The 16,455-nt window shown below is 40.9% G+C and overlaps 2 protein-coding genes across 2 annotated transcripts; both read right to left on the bottom strand.

The window, feature by feature from the left end:
* Window positions 1-636: 636 nt before the first annotated feature.
* Window positions 637-9,850, bottom strand: arhgap11a (Rho GTPase activating protein 11A). Its single transcript, XM_086148880.1, has 11 exons — window positions 9,413-9,850; window positions 8,630-8,697; window positions 8,409-8,505; window positions 8,062-8,318; window positions 7,759-7,922; window positions 7,523-7,660; window positions 5,936-6,109; window positions 5,709-5,838; window positions 5,466-5,574; window positions 3,548-3,662; window positions 637-3,417 (listed from the first exon to the last, which is right to left on the bottom strand). The coding sequence occupies exons 1-11, from the start codon at window positions 9,539-9,541 to the stop codon at window positions 1,925-1,927; spliced, it is 2,874 nt and encodes a 957-aa protein (XP_086005006.1). The 5' UTR covers window positions 9,542-9,850; the 3' UTR covers window positions 637-1,924.
* Window positions 9,851-12,425: 2,575 nt separating this feature from the next.
* On the bottom strand, window positions 12,426-16,103 carry actc1b (actin alpha cardiac muscle 1b). Its single transcript, XM_086148903.1, has 9 exons — window positions 15,969-16,103; window positions 14,862-15,012; window positions 14,436-14,564; window positions 14,154-14,264; window positions 13,988-14,072; window positions 13,388-13,549; window positions 13,111-13,302; window positions 12,832-13,013; window positions 12,426-12,742 (listed from the first exon to the last, which is right to left on the bottom strand). Exons 2-9 carry the CDS (start codon window positions 14,988-14,990, stop codon window positions 12,599-12,601), a joined length of 1,134 nt encoding a protein of 377 aa, XP_086005029.1. The 5' UTR covers window positions 14,991-15,012; window positions 15,969-16,103; the 3' UTR covers window positions 12,426-12,598.
* Between the last annotated feature and the right edge of the window lie 352 nt (window positions 16,104-16,455).

Raw genomic sequence — 16,455 nt, 5'->3', positions numbered from 1 at the left:
CTAAATTTTGGGGAGATGTCCATTCAAAAGGGGTCTGCTTTCTCTCAAACAGAATAAGACTTAGTGGATATTTTCTTGTGACACTGTAAGGGCAAAAAAAAAATTGCACTTAAAAAAAAACACTTTCCAGGAATCATGGGCTGGTTACACAAGATAACCCAAAGGGTTCGTTTTGAGCAGTTTTTCCAAGAAATGTTCCTTTCAGTTTTAAAAATGAAAACAGTCTGTTGATCGTACTGAAAATCCATTCATCCATCGATCAACCTTCTGCTGCTTATCCTGCACTCAGGGTCACGGGGGATGCTTGACACTATGCCAGCTGTCATCGGGCTAGAGGCGGGGTACACCCTGGACTGGTCGTCAGTAAATCGTAGGGCCTTATTGAAAATGTGAACCCTAATTTGACTTTCCCATTGAAAACTTCATCCAATGACTGTTCTAGCCATTTTGAATAAAAAGTGTCAAGTCAAATGTATTCCAGAGGTCTCTAGCTCCACACACAAAACTCTTATAGACACACATATCTCTTAAAACTTATTTCTTAAGATCCATGTTTAAATGAGTTTCTGAGAATACAACTCATCTTGTTTATCAAAAATAGTCAGACAGGTGATTATCTTTTTTTAATAAAATACATCATTTTACAACAGGATCAACCTCCATCAACACCACTATAGCCTGGTAGCAGTCATTTGCAGTCATGAATGATGCACCGGTGGAGTAAAAAATGTAAGATACCAAGTCCACACAGCTCCAGCCACGAGTAGTTAAAGTAGTAGAAATATTCAGGTACAGCTCTGCTGATCTTTGCAAACCCCTAAAATAAGTCCCTTACTGGAAACATCTTTTAGATAGTACAAGTTAACAGCCTCAGAGAGAACTGCAACACTCGACTCTACATCGCCCCCTTGTGGAAATCCATGTTTCAGTGACAACTAAAGATGTGTAGTGCTGATGAACATGCGGTTTGACTTGACAAAAAAAAAAGAATAGTATTTATTTTCCTTACAGATTGACGAAACACCAGCATTGAAAGTTTTTTTTTCTTAAATCCTACCAAAAATAAAGATATTTACAAATGGAACACCCCCTCATCCTTAATAAACATTCCTTACATTAACATTGAGTTGACATAACAAATTCATAAATTATTACTATTGAAGACTGGATCTATAGTTCTAGTCATATGGGTCATATGAAATTGCTTGGCCACCACCTAAAATCTAAATGCTGGTTGATGTCTCATCTACTTGGAAAACTGCAATAATTGTAAAGCATGTGATGATCTCACTTAAAAGGCACATTAGAAGCAGCAGTTTCTGTAGCAAATAAATTAAACCCCACCCTCTGCAGTATAGATCTAAGCACTCAGGAGGTTAAACAGCAGTTGCTTGGGAGAAAACTGGCAACAATTGTCTCTACAGTGCCGCCCTGTGGCTGTCCATGAGTACAGTAAAAAATATAAGATGAGAGCTAATGAATATGTGCTTTAAAGCTAAAAACAAACAAACAAAAAAAAAACAATAGTATTTCTTTTCCATGCAGGTTGATGAGACACCAGCAGCAGAAAGTTCCTTTTTTTTAATAAATCCAACTAAAAGGTGCATTTTTTTCTGCTCTTAAAAAAGAAGTCATTTAAAAAAGGAACAACCCCATCTTTAGTAATAGTTTGGCCACCTGCAATCTCAATGCTACCTGACATCTCATCTCCAACATTATTTACTATTGGTATTATCTAAATTGGAAAACTGCGACAAATGTAAAGCATGTGAGGATCTCACTTAAAAAGCAATAACATCAGAAGCTGCAGTTTCTGTAGCAAGTAAATTAACCCCCCGCCCTCTGCAGTACACACACCAAAAATATTTTAGTGTTTTTAATCAGACAAATGTCTACGAAGTCAGCGGCCATGAGGCTGAATGGACTATAAATTGACAGGCTTTGTGACAGACATTAGGCATCCTTGTGTAAGAGGGTTTCTCGGTGAGCCTCGGTAATGTGGCACGTCCTTCTCTGCTCCCTGTTGCGTGAGAGGCTTTGGAGTTGCTGACGGCTCAGACAGAGACGATTCCATTTTGGTCTTCGACTGGACCCTGTTGGTCACATCACCCAGAGCACAGGCTGCTGGCTTATAGGACACAGTGTCTTTTTTTTTAGGTGGGACCGGGACTGGTTTCTTTTTGGAACAAATACTGTTTAACAGTCCCACTTGAGCCTCTTTCTGGGTGGGAAGACGGTTATGGTGAGAAGAGAGTCTGCTCTCCAAGGTCACTGATTTCGCCATTTGAGTGCTCTGGCTGGATGAGCACTCGGAATGTTTTGTGGGCTTCTTTTCCATCCCGAGAAGAGAATTGATCCTACAGATAGTCTGCTGTACAGGAGTGCGTTGGAATTTGAGTGGTGCTCTGACTTCGTGGGTTTTAGATCTTTTAGGAGAACAAAGAGTGAGCCTGTTAAAGTGTCGAATGTGATCTGCCACCCTTGCCTCTTTGGTTTGGGAGTTGTGTGGTAAGAGTGGATCCAGGTTGTGGACTTGGGTGGTGGTCTCTGGAGAGAGTGCACTCTTGTCCTGAACTAAACTGATAGCATTTTCGACACTGGGTGTACCCAGCTGCTCTTTGAGTTGAAGACATGATTTCAAAGGTGTTGACTGCAAACCAGACAGGACACCCATCTCAAAGTGAGCAGAACTCTGAATGTCCAATGCATCGATCAGTCTGCTGCAGTTCACCTGCTCAGCCTCCTCACTGTCTTGCAGAACCAAGCTGTTACGGTTATAAAATGGAGCAACACAGAGAGCGCTTGTATTTACCCTGACTGTTGGACTACAAGTCACAGAAGACTCAAAACTCACACTATCAATATGCAAAGGTGAGAAAGAAGCAATATCAATCTTGCAAAATTTGATACTCTGTTCTTTGATCACAGGACTCGGCTGAATCGAGACGATGGAGGCATCCGCGTTCACAGACAGCGCTTGGACTGTGGCTACTTTTGGCGGAGGGGGCAGAATGCTCTCTGAATGTTGTGTCAAAGTAGCTCCAGCAGAGGCATCTTTAAGGGCAGTCTGGATATCACTGCCTGATGCTGTGAAAGCTTTGGAGATTTTCACAAGAGTGGGTGTGACTTGGCTCTGGGCCAACATGAAGGACCTCTCACTTTCAAGGCTTTCAGCACTAGAACCACAACAGAGATTCTTGGGAAGGATCGATGTTGCGGATGGTTTGGATAGGACTATCACAGGCTCAGACTTGTAGTTGCTCTTGAGGCACTTGTTCATTGGCATGTCTGTGAAGGATCCACCACCAGACATTGGAAGTCCTTCCGGGCTCTCCCTACTCCAAGAGGTCTGGAGAGCATGTGACTCACACTTGGGGGTCAACAAGTTGTCCTCAGACTTGCTCATGTACTTAGAACCTGAAAACATGAGAGTGGCAGTGTTCAGACTGGCCAGGCTACATTAGGAACATTACATTGAAGATGTAAACTTAAGTTGTAATTCTGAATCATTGGAGAGGTGTTATGATTTTCTACAGTTAGTACTCACTCTTGGAGTCAGTGTTTCGGTGCTGAGCTGATGGAGTGAACTCTGTCTCTTTGGTGAATTGAAAACTGGTGGTGCTCTCCTGGGTGGCAAGTCGCCAGCCAATGGACTCAGAACCCTTCACCAGCATCATGGAATGAGAAATCAACAATGATAGAGGCATCACAGAGGATGAAGGCATGGTATTATTTTGTTGAAAAAGAAACACCAAATGTCACCCCAAACAAGTATTTGTTTATTATTTTGTAGTTAGTTTGTCACAGGAAAACCATTAAGGAAAAAAGATATTGGATTTGCCGATCTTTAACTTTTAATTAAAAGCACGATTACACACATAGTGGATTTTCGTCAAAATCTTCTTGTCCTGACAACTGGGCTTGAATTTCTTCACATGAAGATGTTTCACCCCTCATCTGAGAGGCTTCTTCAGCTCTTCAAGACCAGTTGTCAAGACAAGATTTCAACAATAATTCACCATGACCAGGATGACTGAGAACCTCCACAGAATAGTAGACTTTGTGTCATCAATATCCATAATAGCCAATGGCAAACCCAAAATACCAGCACAATACATTATATTTTGCTTTGTTTGTCAAATATGTCAGCCAAGCAGATAGAATAATGTATTTATTAGAGGCTGGGTGTAAAAACTACCACTCTTCAACACACAAGTAAGAGCGAAACTTATCTTCTTTAACATTCAAAGTGCAAAGGCATTCCAAAAAGGACACATACTAAACATGCATGTCTGAGTAAGTACATAGGTCAATATCTTGGTGTTACTGTCCTTAATTAAAATAAAAACAAAAGGCAATGTAAAGAGCCTGGGAGAAAATGTGAGAACAAATGAAATGCATTAATAGATAAGGTTTGCTGTAACGGGGGGCTGAATCACACTTCGACAGTGAAGTATAGGCAGTATAGTTTGTGTAAGATTTAGATGCAGGCTGACATTTTTAAGTCAACTTGCATAGGTTGTGTTCTAGCTTGTTCTTGCCAAATTTTTTTATATCCCCTCAAAGGAGTCTGACATGTGACAGATGCACACAATAGCTTCTAAGGTTCTCTTTTTGGACAAATTATCTTGTTTACATAACATTTCAATTTAGTTTTTTTGAAGATTGACAAACACCCAAGTAGAAAATGTGAACTCAGAGCGTTCATAATTCATACACACAGCATATTTATTTGACACCAATAACAAATACTGTTGCCATTTTCAAATGGCTTCCTCCAAACCATAACTTAAACTTGAAAAAGTGCTTTTGTGCTGTAACAACACTTGAAGTAAACATCACACCCCATCTTCAAATATCTGGTTTTGATACAATTAACCGCGCAAACTGCAGCCCTGTGGTTGACTGACTCATTCATCTTCTAATATTTCTGTAAACCTTAATGGTGTATAAATTACTTACCTCGTGAAAAAAATAACTTCCTACTCTTCACAATATTCCATGACTTGTCTTCTCAAGTTTCATCAAATTTTTGAGAAACAGGCTGTTCTTATTTGATACTTTAAAAGATAGGACTATCTGACAACTACCGTTTTGCTCAATTTTATCATCATCAGATTTTTAATCTGAATCAATGGGCACTGACATGTCCTGGGGTCTGCATTAAAATGACGACCGGTTGAGGGTGTACTCCACCTCTCACCCTATGACAGCCGGGATAGGCTATGGCATCCCCGCGACCCTGAGTGCAGGATAAGCGGTAGATAATGGATGAATAGATGTCCTGCGCTCAAGGCAACACTTGAACCACTTGAATCAGCTCTGACTTGATCTGCAGATACTTGAATTAAACTTGGGCGAAAGGCAGTAGCTAAGTGTAGTGCTCTTGTGAGCTGATATTAAGGGAAGTGTTTTCCTTGAGCAAAAAGTTTCATCACAGAAGTTTATTGGAGGACTTCACTTACAGCATCTTTGTGGCTCTTCCCAAGGCTAAAACGTAGCCGCAAAGACTTGTGTAGTGCTTCTTTTTTGGAGACGGTGGGTGAAAAGCAGCCAGCTTTTCCAGATTCCACTCTGAGAAGCATATTAAAAACACACATTATCAGTGTGTTTATCACTTATCAGGGGCTATGAAGCTCTGGGCTTCAAGTTCTAAAACAATTACAATTTTGAATTTTGAATTACTGTAATTAAAAAGACAGGCATACCTATGCACCGTACGTCGGTTGCTAAATCGTCGGCTCTTTCTCCTTGCAGAGGTAGCTGACTGCCGTCTTGACCTGCCCATTGAAGACAGGGTGATTTGCGAAGAATCCAAGAGCCCTGAGGCACTATGAGCTAGATTGTGAAAAAAAAAAAAAAGTCAGGGAAAAGACCAACAATTACATCTTTGAAAACAGTATAGAAGTTGTTTATTTGATCAACAATTAGATACCTGATCCAGGAGTAGAGGTCCCACTGAACAGGGATGTTGGAAGTAATTCTATCCCAAGGTTCTTTTTCACAGATGTACGTTTCTTGTTTGAGAATCCAAATGAGTGACCAGATTCCAGAGGAAATTTTCGTTTGGAAGATGGTGTGGCGATCACAGGGGTGGCAGAAGAAAACACTGGCAAAAATCAGAGTAGAATGAGAACATTTATCTCTTAAACATTTTCTATGATTGTTAAGATCTGCAAACATAAGTGAAATAAGCCTTTGTAATAGACCGCTCATGCAAATGACAGATCGGCAAAGAAGAAGAAGAAGAAGCTAAAAACATTGTTATAAAACATTGTATTGTTTGGGGGCAGTGTGGCGCAGGAGGTAGCACAGTCGTCTCTGGAATCAAACATTCCTGTTTTGATTCACGGCTCCTCCTAGTGTGTTGAAGTGTTGCTGAGCAAGACACTGAACCCCTAACTGCTCCCCTGTTGCGGCTGACGGCATGCCCACTGCTCATCCATGATGGGTTAATTGCAGAGTAGGAATCTTCCCACAGTAATCAATAAAGGATAATTATAATTATTAATGTTGTGCGATGAGGAGGAAGCACTAACCTGCGCCACTGTGCAAGCCCACATTGTTCAATAGTAAATTATAATTTAGGCTAAATCAACCAGCTTCAATCAAGATTGATTTTTTGCTTTACAATCAGTGTGTTCAGCATTTATATTAAAAAAAGTCATGCTTCATGGCAGGCAATGTATCCTCATCTGCCTACAATACCTACCAAGACTCTCTGTTTGGGGGGCTTTTGTTGGTGTTCTATTTGTTTTTAGTCTATTCAGAGCACAATTGACCATATCTGAAATGTGGGACAAATGACAAATGCAAATGACTTCTTGACTAAAACCATGTAATACTTCAGTCAAAAAGCCACTAAAGTCCAGTTGAGTAGTAAACTAGAATTGTAAGTTAGATCGACCAATTGCTTTGAAGATTTGTAAGTAATGACAGTTGATCCAGCTGTGAGGAGTCACATATTCTAAAAAGAGAAAATTAATTAAAAAAAAAAATGCTGGGGGAAGTTCTTTGTACATTCTAAACAGATTTAAAAAAGGTAAAAAAATATATATATTGGTTTGGATAAATAAAAAGAAATTCTACTTAAATGTCTGTTATACTGTATAAAGCCCAAAAAAGAGAAGAGTAATGTAATGGCTGGGGAGGAACATGCAATATGCAACATGATGCTTCATTCACTTTCCTGTTAAAATCATGAAAGCTAAACATCTGTAGCAACCTCTGACAAACCTGTCGGTGCCTCATTCAGCATCTCTCCAGTCTGCAACACTGCTGAACTATTATTAAAGCAATATTAACAATGATGTAATGACAGTGTTTCCCCCCTACGATTACCAAACAAAGATCTAATTTATGTAAAATAGTAGATTTAAACAAATGTGCTACATATTTTACACAATATATGAATATGAATATAACACAAAGCTAAACTACAACTCAATGAGACCAATACATCTATTCTGAGAAGTTCATGCCAAAGTTACCATAAAATGTGGTTGGGATTGTTTTGTCTTACCGCCAAAGCTACGTCTTTGTTTCTTCATCCGGGAGTTTGAGGCCAACTCCTCAACTTCCACGTTACTAGGAGACACAGCTCCTGCCTCGCAGCCCATCATGGCTAGAACCTTTTCTTTGAGGAACTGTGGCAACACACCTGTCACATGCAGTGAAAACAACAAACATTGTAGGTTTTTTTTAAAAGTTTGTAGGAATAACAGGCATTATTTATGGGTGAGCTGATTCAAGTCATACCAAAGTCATGGGCATGCTCTATGAAGCAGTGTATTACTGCTGCCTGAAGTTTCAGACGCTTCTCTGTGTTGGCATTCATCTTTTCGACACCTTCTCCAAAATGGAGCAGATTGGGAGCCAAGATAACAGACAAGTTACTGATATCCATCTTATTTTGTGCACTCCTGCAAGGAGGAACAGGAAAAGAACAGCTCTTTAGTACAACTGCATAAAGGCAAAAGCAGTCAATTAATCTATGATCACAAGGGTGATTTCACATAGAACAGGATTCTTTTTTTTTAAATATCAGTAGATTTTCAGCACCTCTTGGAAACATTTTGAAGGAAGTCAAAAAAGTGACGTAGGAGGCTTATGTTTCTGTCAGGCAGGACACAAGACAGAAGCATTGTGGCAGAGGTCCTGTCTTCCTCAGTGGGAAGCTGTTGGGCCTTGAGAAATGCCTCTTGGAGCTCTAACGGGAACACAGGCTCTGGCAAATCTCTGAAGAACTGCTTTACTAGGCTGGCCACATCACAAGGCTGTGCAGCTGACAGGCACTCTTCACCCAAATCCAGTTTTGCCTGACAGACAAAACACAGTTCTGTTTCACAAGACATTCCTGGAGTCGTGGTCGCACAATGAAGGCAAGGCCAGCTTCAACTATCACTCACCCTGAGTGCTTTCAGGCGAACAACAGATCCTGATTTCCTGAAGAGCCCCTCTGTGTCGATATGCGCAAGCAGCCTCATACATGCATCAACCAAAAACCTAGAAAAGTGGGGAAATTTCAACATAGTATTAACTGAATGTTTACAAGAAACAACCTACTAATGGTACCAATTAAAAATGAAGAACTTAACACACAATATAAAAGGTAAGAAAATCTACATACCTTGGGACACTCCCACATTCCATATTATAGATTGGTAAACTCTCCAGGGGGACAGCGAAAACCTTAGTCTGGATCAAGACACCAATTACGAGTCAACCATCTATTGATATATCTTATGTTTAACTTCTGTTTAAGCATTATTATGATATCTGCTGAAATGTTTGGATTAAATTTCTGCAATTGAATGATGAGGAGTTGTATGCATTCACTAAATCCTTAACCCCTAAGTTAAAAGAACATATAAGTATTACACACAGGCTTTGTTTAAAGTGTCTACATCACAATACAATATCAACCCAGCAGAAAGACCTCTGGTAGACACAAAATTGTTTTTTATGCAAGGCAGCAATATTTTCCTAAGCCTGGGATAACACTAAATGAAATCAATACAATGCAAATAAACAACAAAACAACTGTGCCAGCTACTCTGGAGTAAATTATGTATACTTGAATTAATTTTAGCTAGTGACTTCAATACTCCATGTATTCCCTCATTTGAAGGCACAAAACACATTTGTGGGAGTTTAGACTGACTTGAAGAGGCAGAAGCGTTAAGCACAGTAACATCCCGTGAGTAAATCTCGAGTGACAAGACCTTGAAACGGAGGTGTCGATAACCACAAAAAACCAAACGAAGCATCTTCCGTGACTGACGACTATATTACAAAAAAAGCAAATTGCTTTATATAGTCCAACTGCCACGCTATTGCGGTCGTTTTTATCCGAAGTGACATCGAATCATACAAAACAGAACAAACAAAAAGAACATTTCTTAAGACTTGCCGAACTGTTTGTTGTTGACTTGGAACTGCTGGCTTTGTTTTTGTTCCAGTTCTTTGTCTTGATGCCATGGGCTGAGCGGAGGTGTTGAACAGCCACTAAACGAGACACGCTTCCTTCCAGCACTTTCATTCTGCACTCTTCTCCAGCATGTTTTGATCCAAACTGAACTTGTGAAAGTTTTACTCTTTACTTTCCACAGCAAATACGCAACGGGGCGAGGTAGGCACTATCTTGGCACGTCCCCCAGTCAAATATTTCCGTATTTCGTCAAACGTCTGAAATTCTATCGTACATTCTAATAGCAAAAAGTGCTTCGATAAAAAATAGCATCAACTGTAAATTTAACAGGAGCCTTGTGTTTTAGGAATTTTATAATACAATGCTCGGTTTCGTACGGCGTACCAAATTGCTAGCTTTTCATGTTTCTGCAACAGAATACTTTGCTAACTACGTGGAGCGAGCCGTCGAGAAACACTAACAAATAACAACATTGGTGTTCAACATCCTACAACCTACACTTACAACGTACATGTCCTCGATGAATGTGGCATTAATAAATCCAAAAAAATCTTGACTCGAGCTAAGCGCATTGTACCTACGGGTCTACCGGCCACTCTGTCGCTTCTGTTTCCGCAGAGCATTCAAACAGCGGCGCTGTTGACGTTACACGCTCTAATTGGCTGGAAGCGGTTCGAAAACTGTTAACAAGTGTGTTTGATGTATTCAACAGGGCAGCCTCACAAGGCGGAGCTTACGCTTTAAGCGTGAGGAATGCACCCCGGGAGGGGCTGTCTCTTGCTCTCCTGCCTGCACAAACCCGCATCTATACATCCAGCACACAACTGAGCTGAGCTGGTGATCTTACAACCGCACACTTTTGTTGATGCAGGAAGAACATCCCGTGCTTGTGCTCAGCCTTCCAAGCGCCAAGATATGAAATTGTCGCATTATCATATGGTGTATCAAAGCCGGTGATAACCTGATGATGACAAGCTCAAATTACTCAACCCCAGTGTTAAGGAAGTCGACTTAATATCTTCGTCTATCTGAAGCGTTCTGTGAAAAATAGTTCTTCTTCTCCTTTCGGCTTTTCCCTTCTGGAGTCACCGCAGCGACTCAACCTTCTCCATCAAACCCTATTCTCTGTATCATCACACTAACTGCCTTCATATCCTCTCGCTACATCCATAAATTTTCTCTTTGGTCTTCCTCAAGACCTCCTGCCTGGCAGCTCCAATTCCAGCATCCGTCTACTAATATATCCCTCCTTTGCACATGACCGAACCGTCTCAGTCTGGCCTCCCTGACCTTCTCTCCAAAAACTCTTACATGTGATGTTCCTCTGATAGACTCATTCCCGATCTTATCCATCCTGATCACATCCAAAGAGAACCTTAGCGTCTTCATCTCTACAACCTTTAGCTCTCCCTGGTCTTTTCATCATTGTTTGTAGGCCACGCATCATCGCTGGTCTCACCACTATCTTGCACACCTTAAACACTGTCTTGTTCCTTTCATTCTGGCTGATAGTCTTCTATCGCATAGTATCCTTGACACTTTTTCTCCACCCATTCCAACCTGCTTGAACCCGTTCCACACTCTCCGTTGCTCTGGACTGTTGACCCCAAGTACCTGAAATCCTACAACTTCTTGATCTTCACTACCTGGAGCCTCACCGTTCTACGTGAGCTCCTCTCATTTACACACATACTTGTATACTCTGTCTTGCTGTGTCTAACTTTCATTCCTCTCCTTTCCAGCGCATACCTCCTCCTCTCTAGATTTTCCTCAACCTGTTCTCTGCTTTCACTACAGATCACAGTGTCATCTGCAAACATCATGGTCCAAGGACATTCCTGTCTCACCTCATCTGCCAGCCTGTCCATCACCACTGCAAACAAGAAGGGGGTTCAGAGCTGATCCCTGGTGGAGTCCCACCTCCACCTTGAACTTCTCCGTTACCCTTACAGCAGGCCGCACCACTGTCTCACAGCTGGCATACACCAGCTGGCTGTTCTGCACCAGTCTAACATACTTCTCCGCCACTCCAGAATTCCTCATTTAATACCAGAGTTCCTCTCTTGGCACCCTGTCATGTGCTTTTCTAGGTCTATAGAAACACAATGCAGCTCCCTCTGACCTTCTCTGTACTTTTCTATTAGTATTCTCAAAGCAAATACTGCATCTCTAGTACTCTTTCTAGGCATGAAATCATACTGATGTTGACAAATGCTAACTTCTGCTCTCAGTCTAGTTTCAGTCTAATTTCCACTACTCTTTCCCATTACTTTATTGTATGGCTCATCAACTTTATCCCTCTACAGTTACCGCAATTCTGCACATCCCCCTTATTCTTAAAAATGGGCACCATCACACTTCGTCTCCTTTCTACAGGCATCTTCTCACTCTCTAAGATCCTGTTGAATGAAATAGTCAGAAACTCTAATGCTGCCTCTCCTAGACACTTCCTCACCTCCACAGGTATATCATCAGGACCCACTGCCTTTCCACACTTCATCCTCTTCAGTGCCTTCCTCACTTCACTTTTACTAACCTGTTCTACTTCGTGGTCTGCAATAGTCACCTCTTCTACCCTTGCCTCTCTTTCATTTTCCATATCCATATATTCTCTCGCTGCATCCATAGATCTTCTGTTCTGTGAAAATAGCTACTTGCCTAAAATACGAGTGTGCTAATGAGCTAAGGGTAAATTTAAAGAAGGAAAATAACAATCCCTGCCACATTTTCACAAGTTACGTCCAAGAGATGATGAATTTCATTTGCAAAGTTGATTTAGTAGAGTTGCAAAGTTGATTTTAGTAGTAGTTGATTTAGATCAATTATGACTCAAGCAATAGTTAGCACAGATACAAACTTGTCAGACACATGAAACCAATTACGTTATACTGTGTCTATTTTCCTTTTACTCAAGCAACAATACTGGTTATGAGTAGTATTTTTTAGCCATTGGTACGTAGCCTTTCCTATCAATAAACAGTAATAGTAGAAATAGTGCTCTCACCAGGGCTTATCTTTATTACAATAGAACATACATACACATATGTATATATATACACACACACACACACACATACATACATACATTCAAACATACATACACACATACTTACACATACAAGAGACAACAACATAAAAATCCATGTCTAAAATAATTTGGTTCCGTATTTAGAAGCATTTCCTGTGGACAATGGAGGGGCCGGCCTCATCGTATTCCTGCTTGCTAATCCACATCTGCTGGAAGGTGGACAGGGAAGCCAGGATAGAGCCACCGATCCAGACAGAGTACTTCCTCTCAGGGGGGGCAATGATCTGGGAAAATAAGTAGCACAATGAAAGAATTCGTTTTTTCATTCCATAACTCAAGGTAGTACAATAAAACATTTGTGTATCATTCCTACCTTGATCTTCATGGTGCTGGGAGCAAGAGCTGTAATCTCCTTCTGCATGCGGTCAGCAATACCAGGGTACATGGTGGTACCACCAGACAGCACATTATTGGCATAAAGATCCTTACGAATGTCAATGTCGCATTTCATGATGCTGTTGTAGGCAGTCTCATGGATACCAGCAGACTCCATACCTGGTGATCGAAATACACAAATATTGAATTTTGTGCTTGTGTTGGGTAGGAAAGCATTGCACGCCTTAAATAACATTAACAAATAAGACAGACTCACCAATGAAAGAGGGCTGGAACAGGGTCTCTGGGCAACGGAAACGCTCATTACCAATAGTGATGACCTGACCATCTGGCAGCTCATAGCTCTTCTCCAGGGAAGAGGAGGAGGCAGCGGTGGCCATCTCATTCTCAAAGTCCAGAGCCACATAGCATAGCTTCTCCTTGATGTCACGCACAATCTCACGCTCAGCTAAGGAACAGAAAGTTCAAATTTAGAAACGTCACTTATGCTCTTCTCTTGACAGACACTGCAAATTATGATGACAAAGACTAACCAGTGGTGACAAAGGAGTAGCCGCGCTCAGTGAGGATCTTCATCAGGTAGTCAGTCAGATCACGACCAGCCAGATCAAGACGCATGATTGCATGTGGCAGAGCATAACCCTCATAGATGGGAACATTGTGAGTCACACCATCTCCAGAGTCCAGCACAATACCTTTAGCAAGTAGAAAGAACCATAGCCAGTTAGGTATGCATGCACAAGATGGTGAGTATTGTTTGCCAAAGTCTTCACATATCAAGTATGTGTCACATGATAAACATGTCACACTACTGGCAATTAGGTGCAAAGTGCTTGCTGTGGAGGGACTTAACACCTCTAACTGACAACAAGATGGAATTTAACAGTGCCAGACAACCTCAGTGCCAATGTTAAACAGCCTCCCTTGCAGTAAAATTTTAGGGCACTGTATAAGTTTGGAGTATTGTAATAGGTACTGTAGCCCAGTGGCAGAGCACATGCTCAGCATGTATGCAGTCCTGGGTCCAATCCCCGGCGTCTTCAGTGTAAGTTGGCATGGATAAAAGCGTCTGTCAAATGACTGCATTCTATTCTCTCGGCACACGATAAATGCGGGAGATCCAATGTACTAACCAGTGGTACGACCGGAGGCATATAGGGATAGAACAGCCTGGATGGCAACATACATGGCAGGGACGTTGAAGGTCTCAAACATGATCTGCAAGAAAAAGAGGGTTCTAAATGTATATACAGAACCAACAACAATTAAGAAACCCAAGAGGAAATGATTGTAAAGTACCTGAGTCATCTTCTCCCTGTTGGCCTTGGGGTTCAGAGGTGCCTCAGTGAGAAGGGTGGGGTGCTCCTCAGGGGCCACACGCAGCTCATTGTAAAAGGTGTGGTGCCAGATCTGACCAAGAAAAAAAAACAGTTGATGTCTGGGTTGAGACACCCATGGGCTAAGAAAACAAGCGCCGAGCTCCAATTACAAAATGAGCTCTTGAAAGCGTGAACTGTCTGTGAATTCTCATAGGATTTCTTGTTATGAACATTGTTGATGATTATCAGAGTCAACACTTACCTTCTCCATATCGTCCCAGTTGGTGATGATGCCATGCTCAATTGGATACTTCAGGGTCAAGATACCCCTCTTGCTCTGAGCCTCATCACCTACATAGCTGTCCTTCTGACCCATACCCACCATCACACCCTGAGGGAGGAAGAAAGAGATTAATTTATAATGGGTCGATTGCTGTGGGCTCTTCTAGTTCTAAACTAGTTCTAGTTCTAGTTCTACACAAAACTAACTTCTAGTTAGTTTTGTTTTGTTTTTTTCATCTGTGTTCAAATGGAGAAAAATAATGTATTTTTTATGCAAGTGGATACAAAAGGAAAAATAAAGCATGCATTTAAAATGCTCAAAAATATATCAGGTTTAACAGGGAAGTGTTACTTTCATGTCTTGCAATACATATGTACTGAACGCTAGAGATGGATTAAAATGTACCTGGTGGCGGGGCCTTCCAACTATGGAAGGGAAGACAGCACGGGGAGCATCATCTCCAGCAAATCCAGCCTTGACCAAGCCAGAGCCATTGTCACACACAAGTGCGGTGGTCTCATCGTCATCACACATGATTATGCTTTTCTGTGTTGGTCTGAAATTTGACAGCGTGTTGGAATGAGCCAGGGATTTCAATTAAATTGAGCAGCTATCTAAACTACAATTCATGGGATGTATAGCAAGAGACAGAACAATCAAAGACACTTTACAACATCAATGACATTATTTGTCCTGCCATATCTGGAAAAGTGAGTAATCATGTCTTAATTATCAACCATCTGATTCATATATGGGTTGATTGCTGTCCAACTGCCTTTGAAGAGCCTCCCTCATTATTTGGAATTATTAAGGAATTACTTGCAGATACTCGCGCAGTAGTGTTATTTGTAGGGTGCTAATTAGACATGCCACTGAATGCTATTTCGGTCCAAGCCTTGCTTTTACTTACTGATACCATATCTCTATAGTCATGATTGTTCCTGGGACATTCAAGAGCTGCTGAGGTAGCACCAAAAAGGGTCATAACAGTAAGACCTGGGGTCTATTTTAAGCCTTACATCTTCCCCTGTGCTGAACTCTGTGAAAGAAGTGATACTTGGATATCCTGCTATTTCAGGTTCAAGAGCCAGAGTAAGGCCAGTACCAAACTCCTGCCACAAGGTATCGGTTTTGTTTGACCCAGTGGCTCCATGTGATTTTACTCACTCATATTGAATTACTTCACACACGCTTGTTCATTAATTATGTGGACTAATATATCAAATTCCCCCATATATCAAGTCAGAGACAGATGCTGTTCCCTCAGTTTTCCCAATGCTGTGCTGTGAGGATGACAGGGAAGTCATCCTCAAACCGCGGTGTTCACTCAATACTATTGCAGTCAAGCCAAAATAATACTCCTTAAAAGCAGTTATAGCGCTTGATTATCAAAAGCGAAAAACCAATTCATTCAAGTATAACGACTCCAATGTGTAACCAAGCATCTTTGAAAAAAATAGTAACAGGAATGCTAGATTTTCCTCAGTGAAATAGCCTGTTAAAAATACTCACCAAGGTGCACTTGAAAACAGATGCTTCCACTGGGACAAAAGCTGAGGGTGAGAGGAGCCCCTTAAATAAGACCCAGGCCTAGTCTGGGGGGGACCAGGGGGTGTGGCCTAGAGTCCAACACAAGTCCAAATAAGAGGTGCCAAGAATCTACTACCATACTGAAAGTGTTTTTTAGAAAGAAGGTATGTATTTTTTAAACTGAAATAAAATGACTCAAAATGAAAATTAAATGTTTTCAGAAAAACCAAAAGGTTAATATTGTAATGTGACTGGATATTTGTAGTGGTTCTCAAGAAAAAAGATAGATACATTAAAACATTATTTCAAATAACTTGAATAATTGAATATGTTCGCATTGAAACATTTGAAATGTTTAAATTGACTTTGTAAAATTATGTATTTTTTAGTTTAATATAATATGTTATTGTTTCTCTTTCTTACTGAAGATGTAATCAAAATTGTATAATGAAAATGTCTCACAGCTATG

Source organism: Fistularia commersonii, chromosome 1 (genome assembly GCF_037954325.1).
Source record: "Fistularia commersonii isolate RoL2024-O1a breed Wild chromosome 1, RoL_Fcom_v1.0, whole genome shotgun sequence".
NCBI lineage: Eukaryota > Metazoa > Chordata > Actinopteri > Syngnathiformes > Fistulariidae > Fistularia > Fistularia commersonii.
This window is presented reverse-complemented; position numbering and strand designations above follow the sequence as displayed.

What these genes read in the sequence shown, in the direction of transcription:
- arhgap11a (XM_086148880.1), bottom strand. Translation starts at nt 9,541, where the DNA reads ATGAAAGTGCTGGAAGGAAGCGTGTCTCGTTTAGTGGCTGTTCAACAC. An exon ending in AGAGCATGCCCATGACTTTG is followed by an intron (nt 7,661 to 7,758) that starts GTATGACTTGAA and finishes TGCATGTGACAG; the next exon opens with GTGTGTTGCCACAGTTCCTC. An exon ending in AACCGACGTACGGTGCATAG is followed by an intron (nt 5,575 to 5,708) that starts GTATGCCTGTCT and finishes TATGCTTCTCAG; the next exon opens with AGTGGAATCTGGAAAAGCTG.
- actc1b (XM_086148903.1), bottom strand. Translation starts at nt 14,990, where the DNA reads ATGTGTGATGACGATGAGACCACCGCACTTGTGTGTGACAATGGCTCT. An exon ending in TTGGAAGGCCCCGCCACCAG is followed by an intron (nt 14,565 to 14,861) that starts GTACATTTTAAT and finishes TTCCTCCCTCAG; the next exon opens with GGTGTGATGGTGGGTATGGG. An exon ending in ACTGGGACGATATGGAGAAG is followed by an intron (nt 14,265 to 14,435) that starts GTAAGTGTTGAC and finishes TTTCTTGGTCAG; the next exon opens with ATCTGGCACCACACCTTTTA.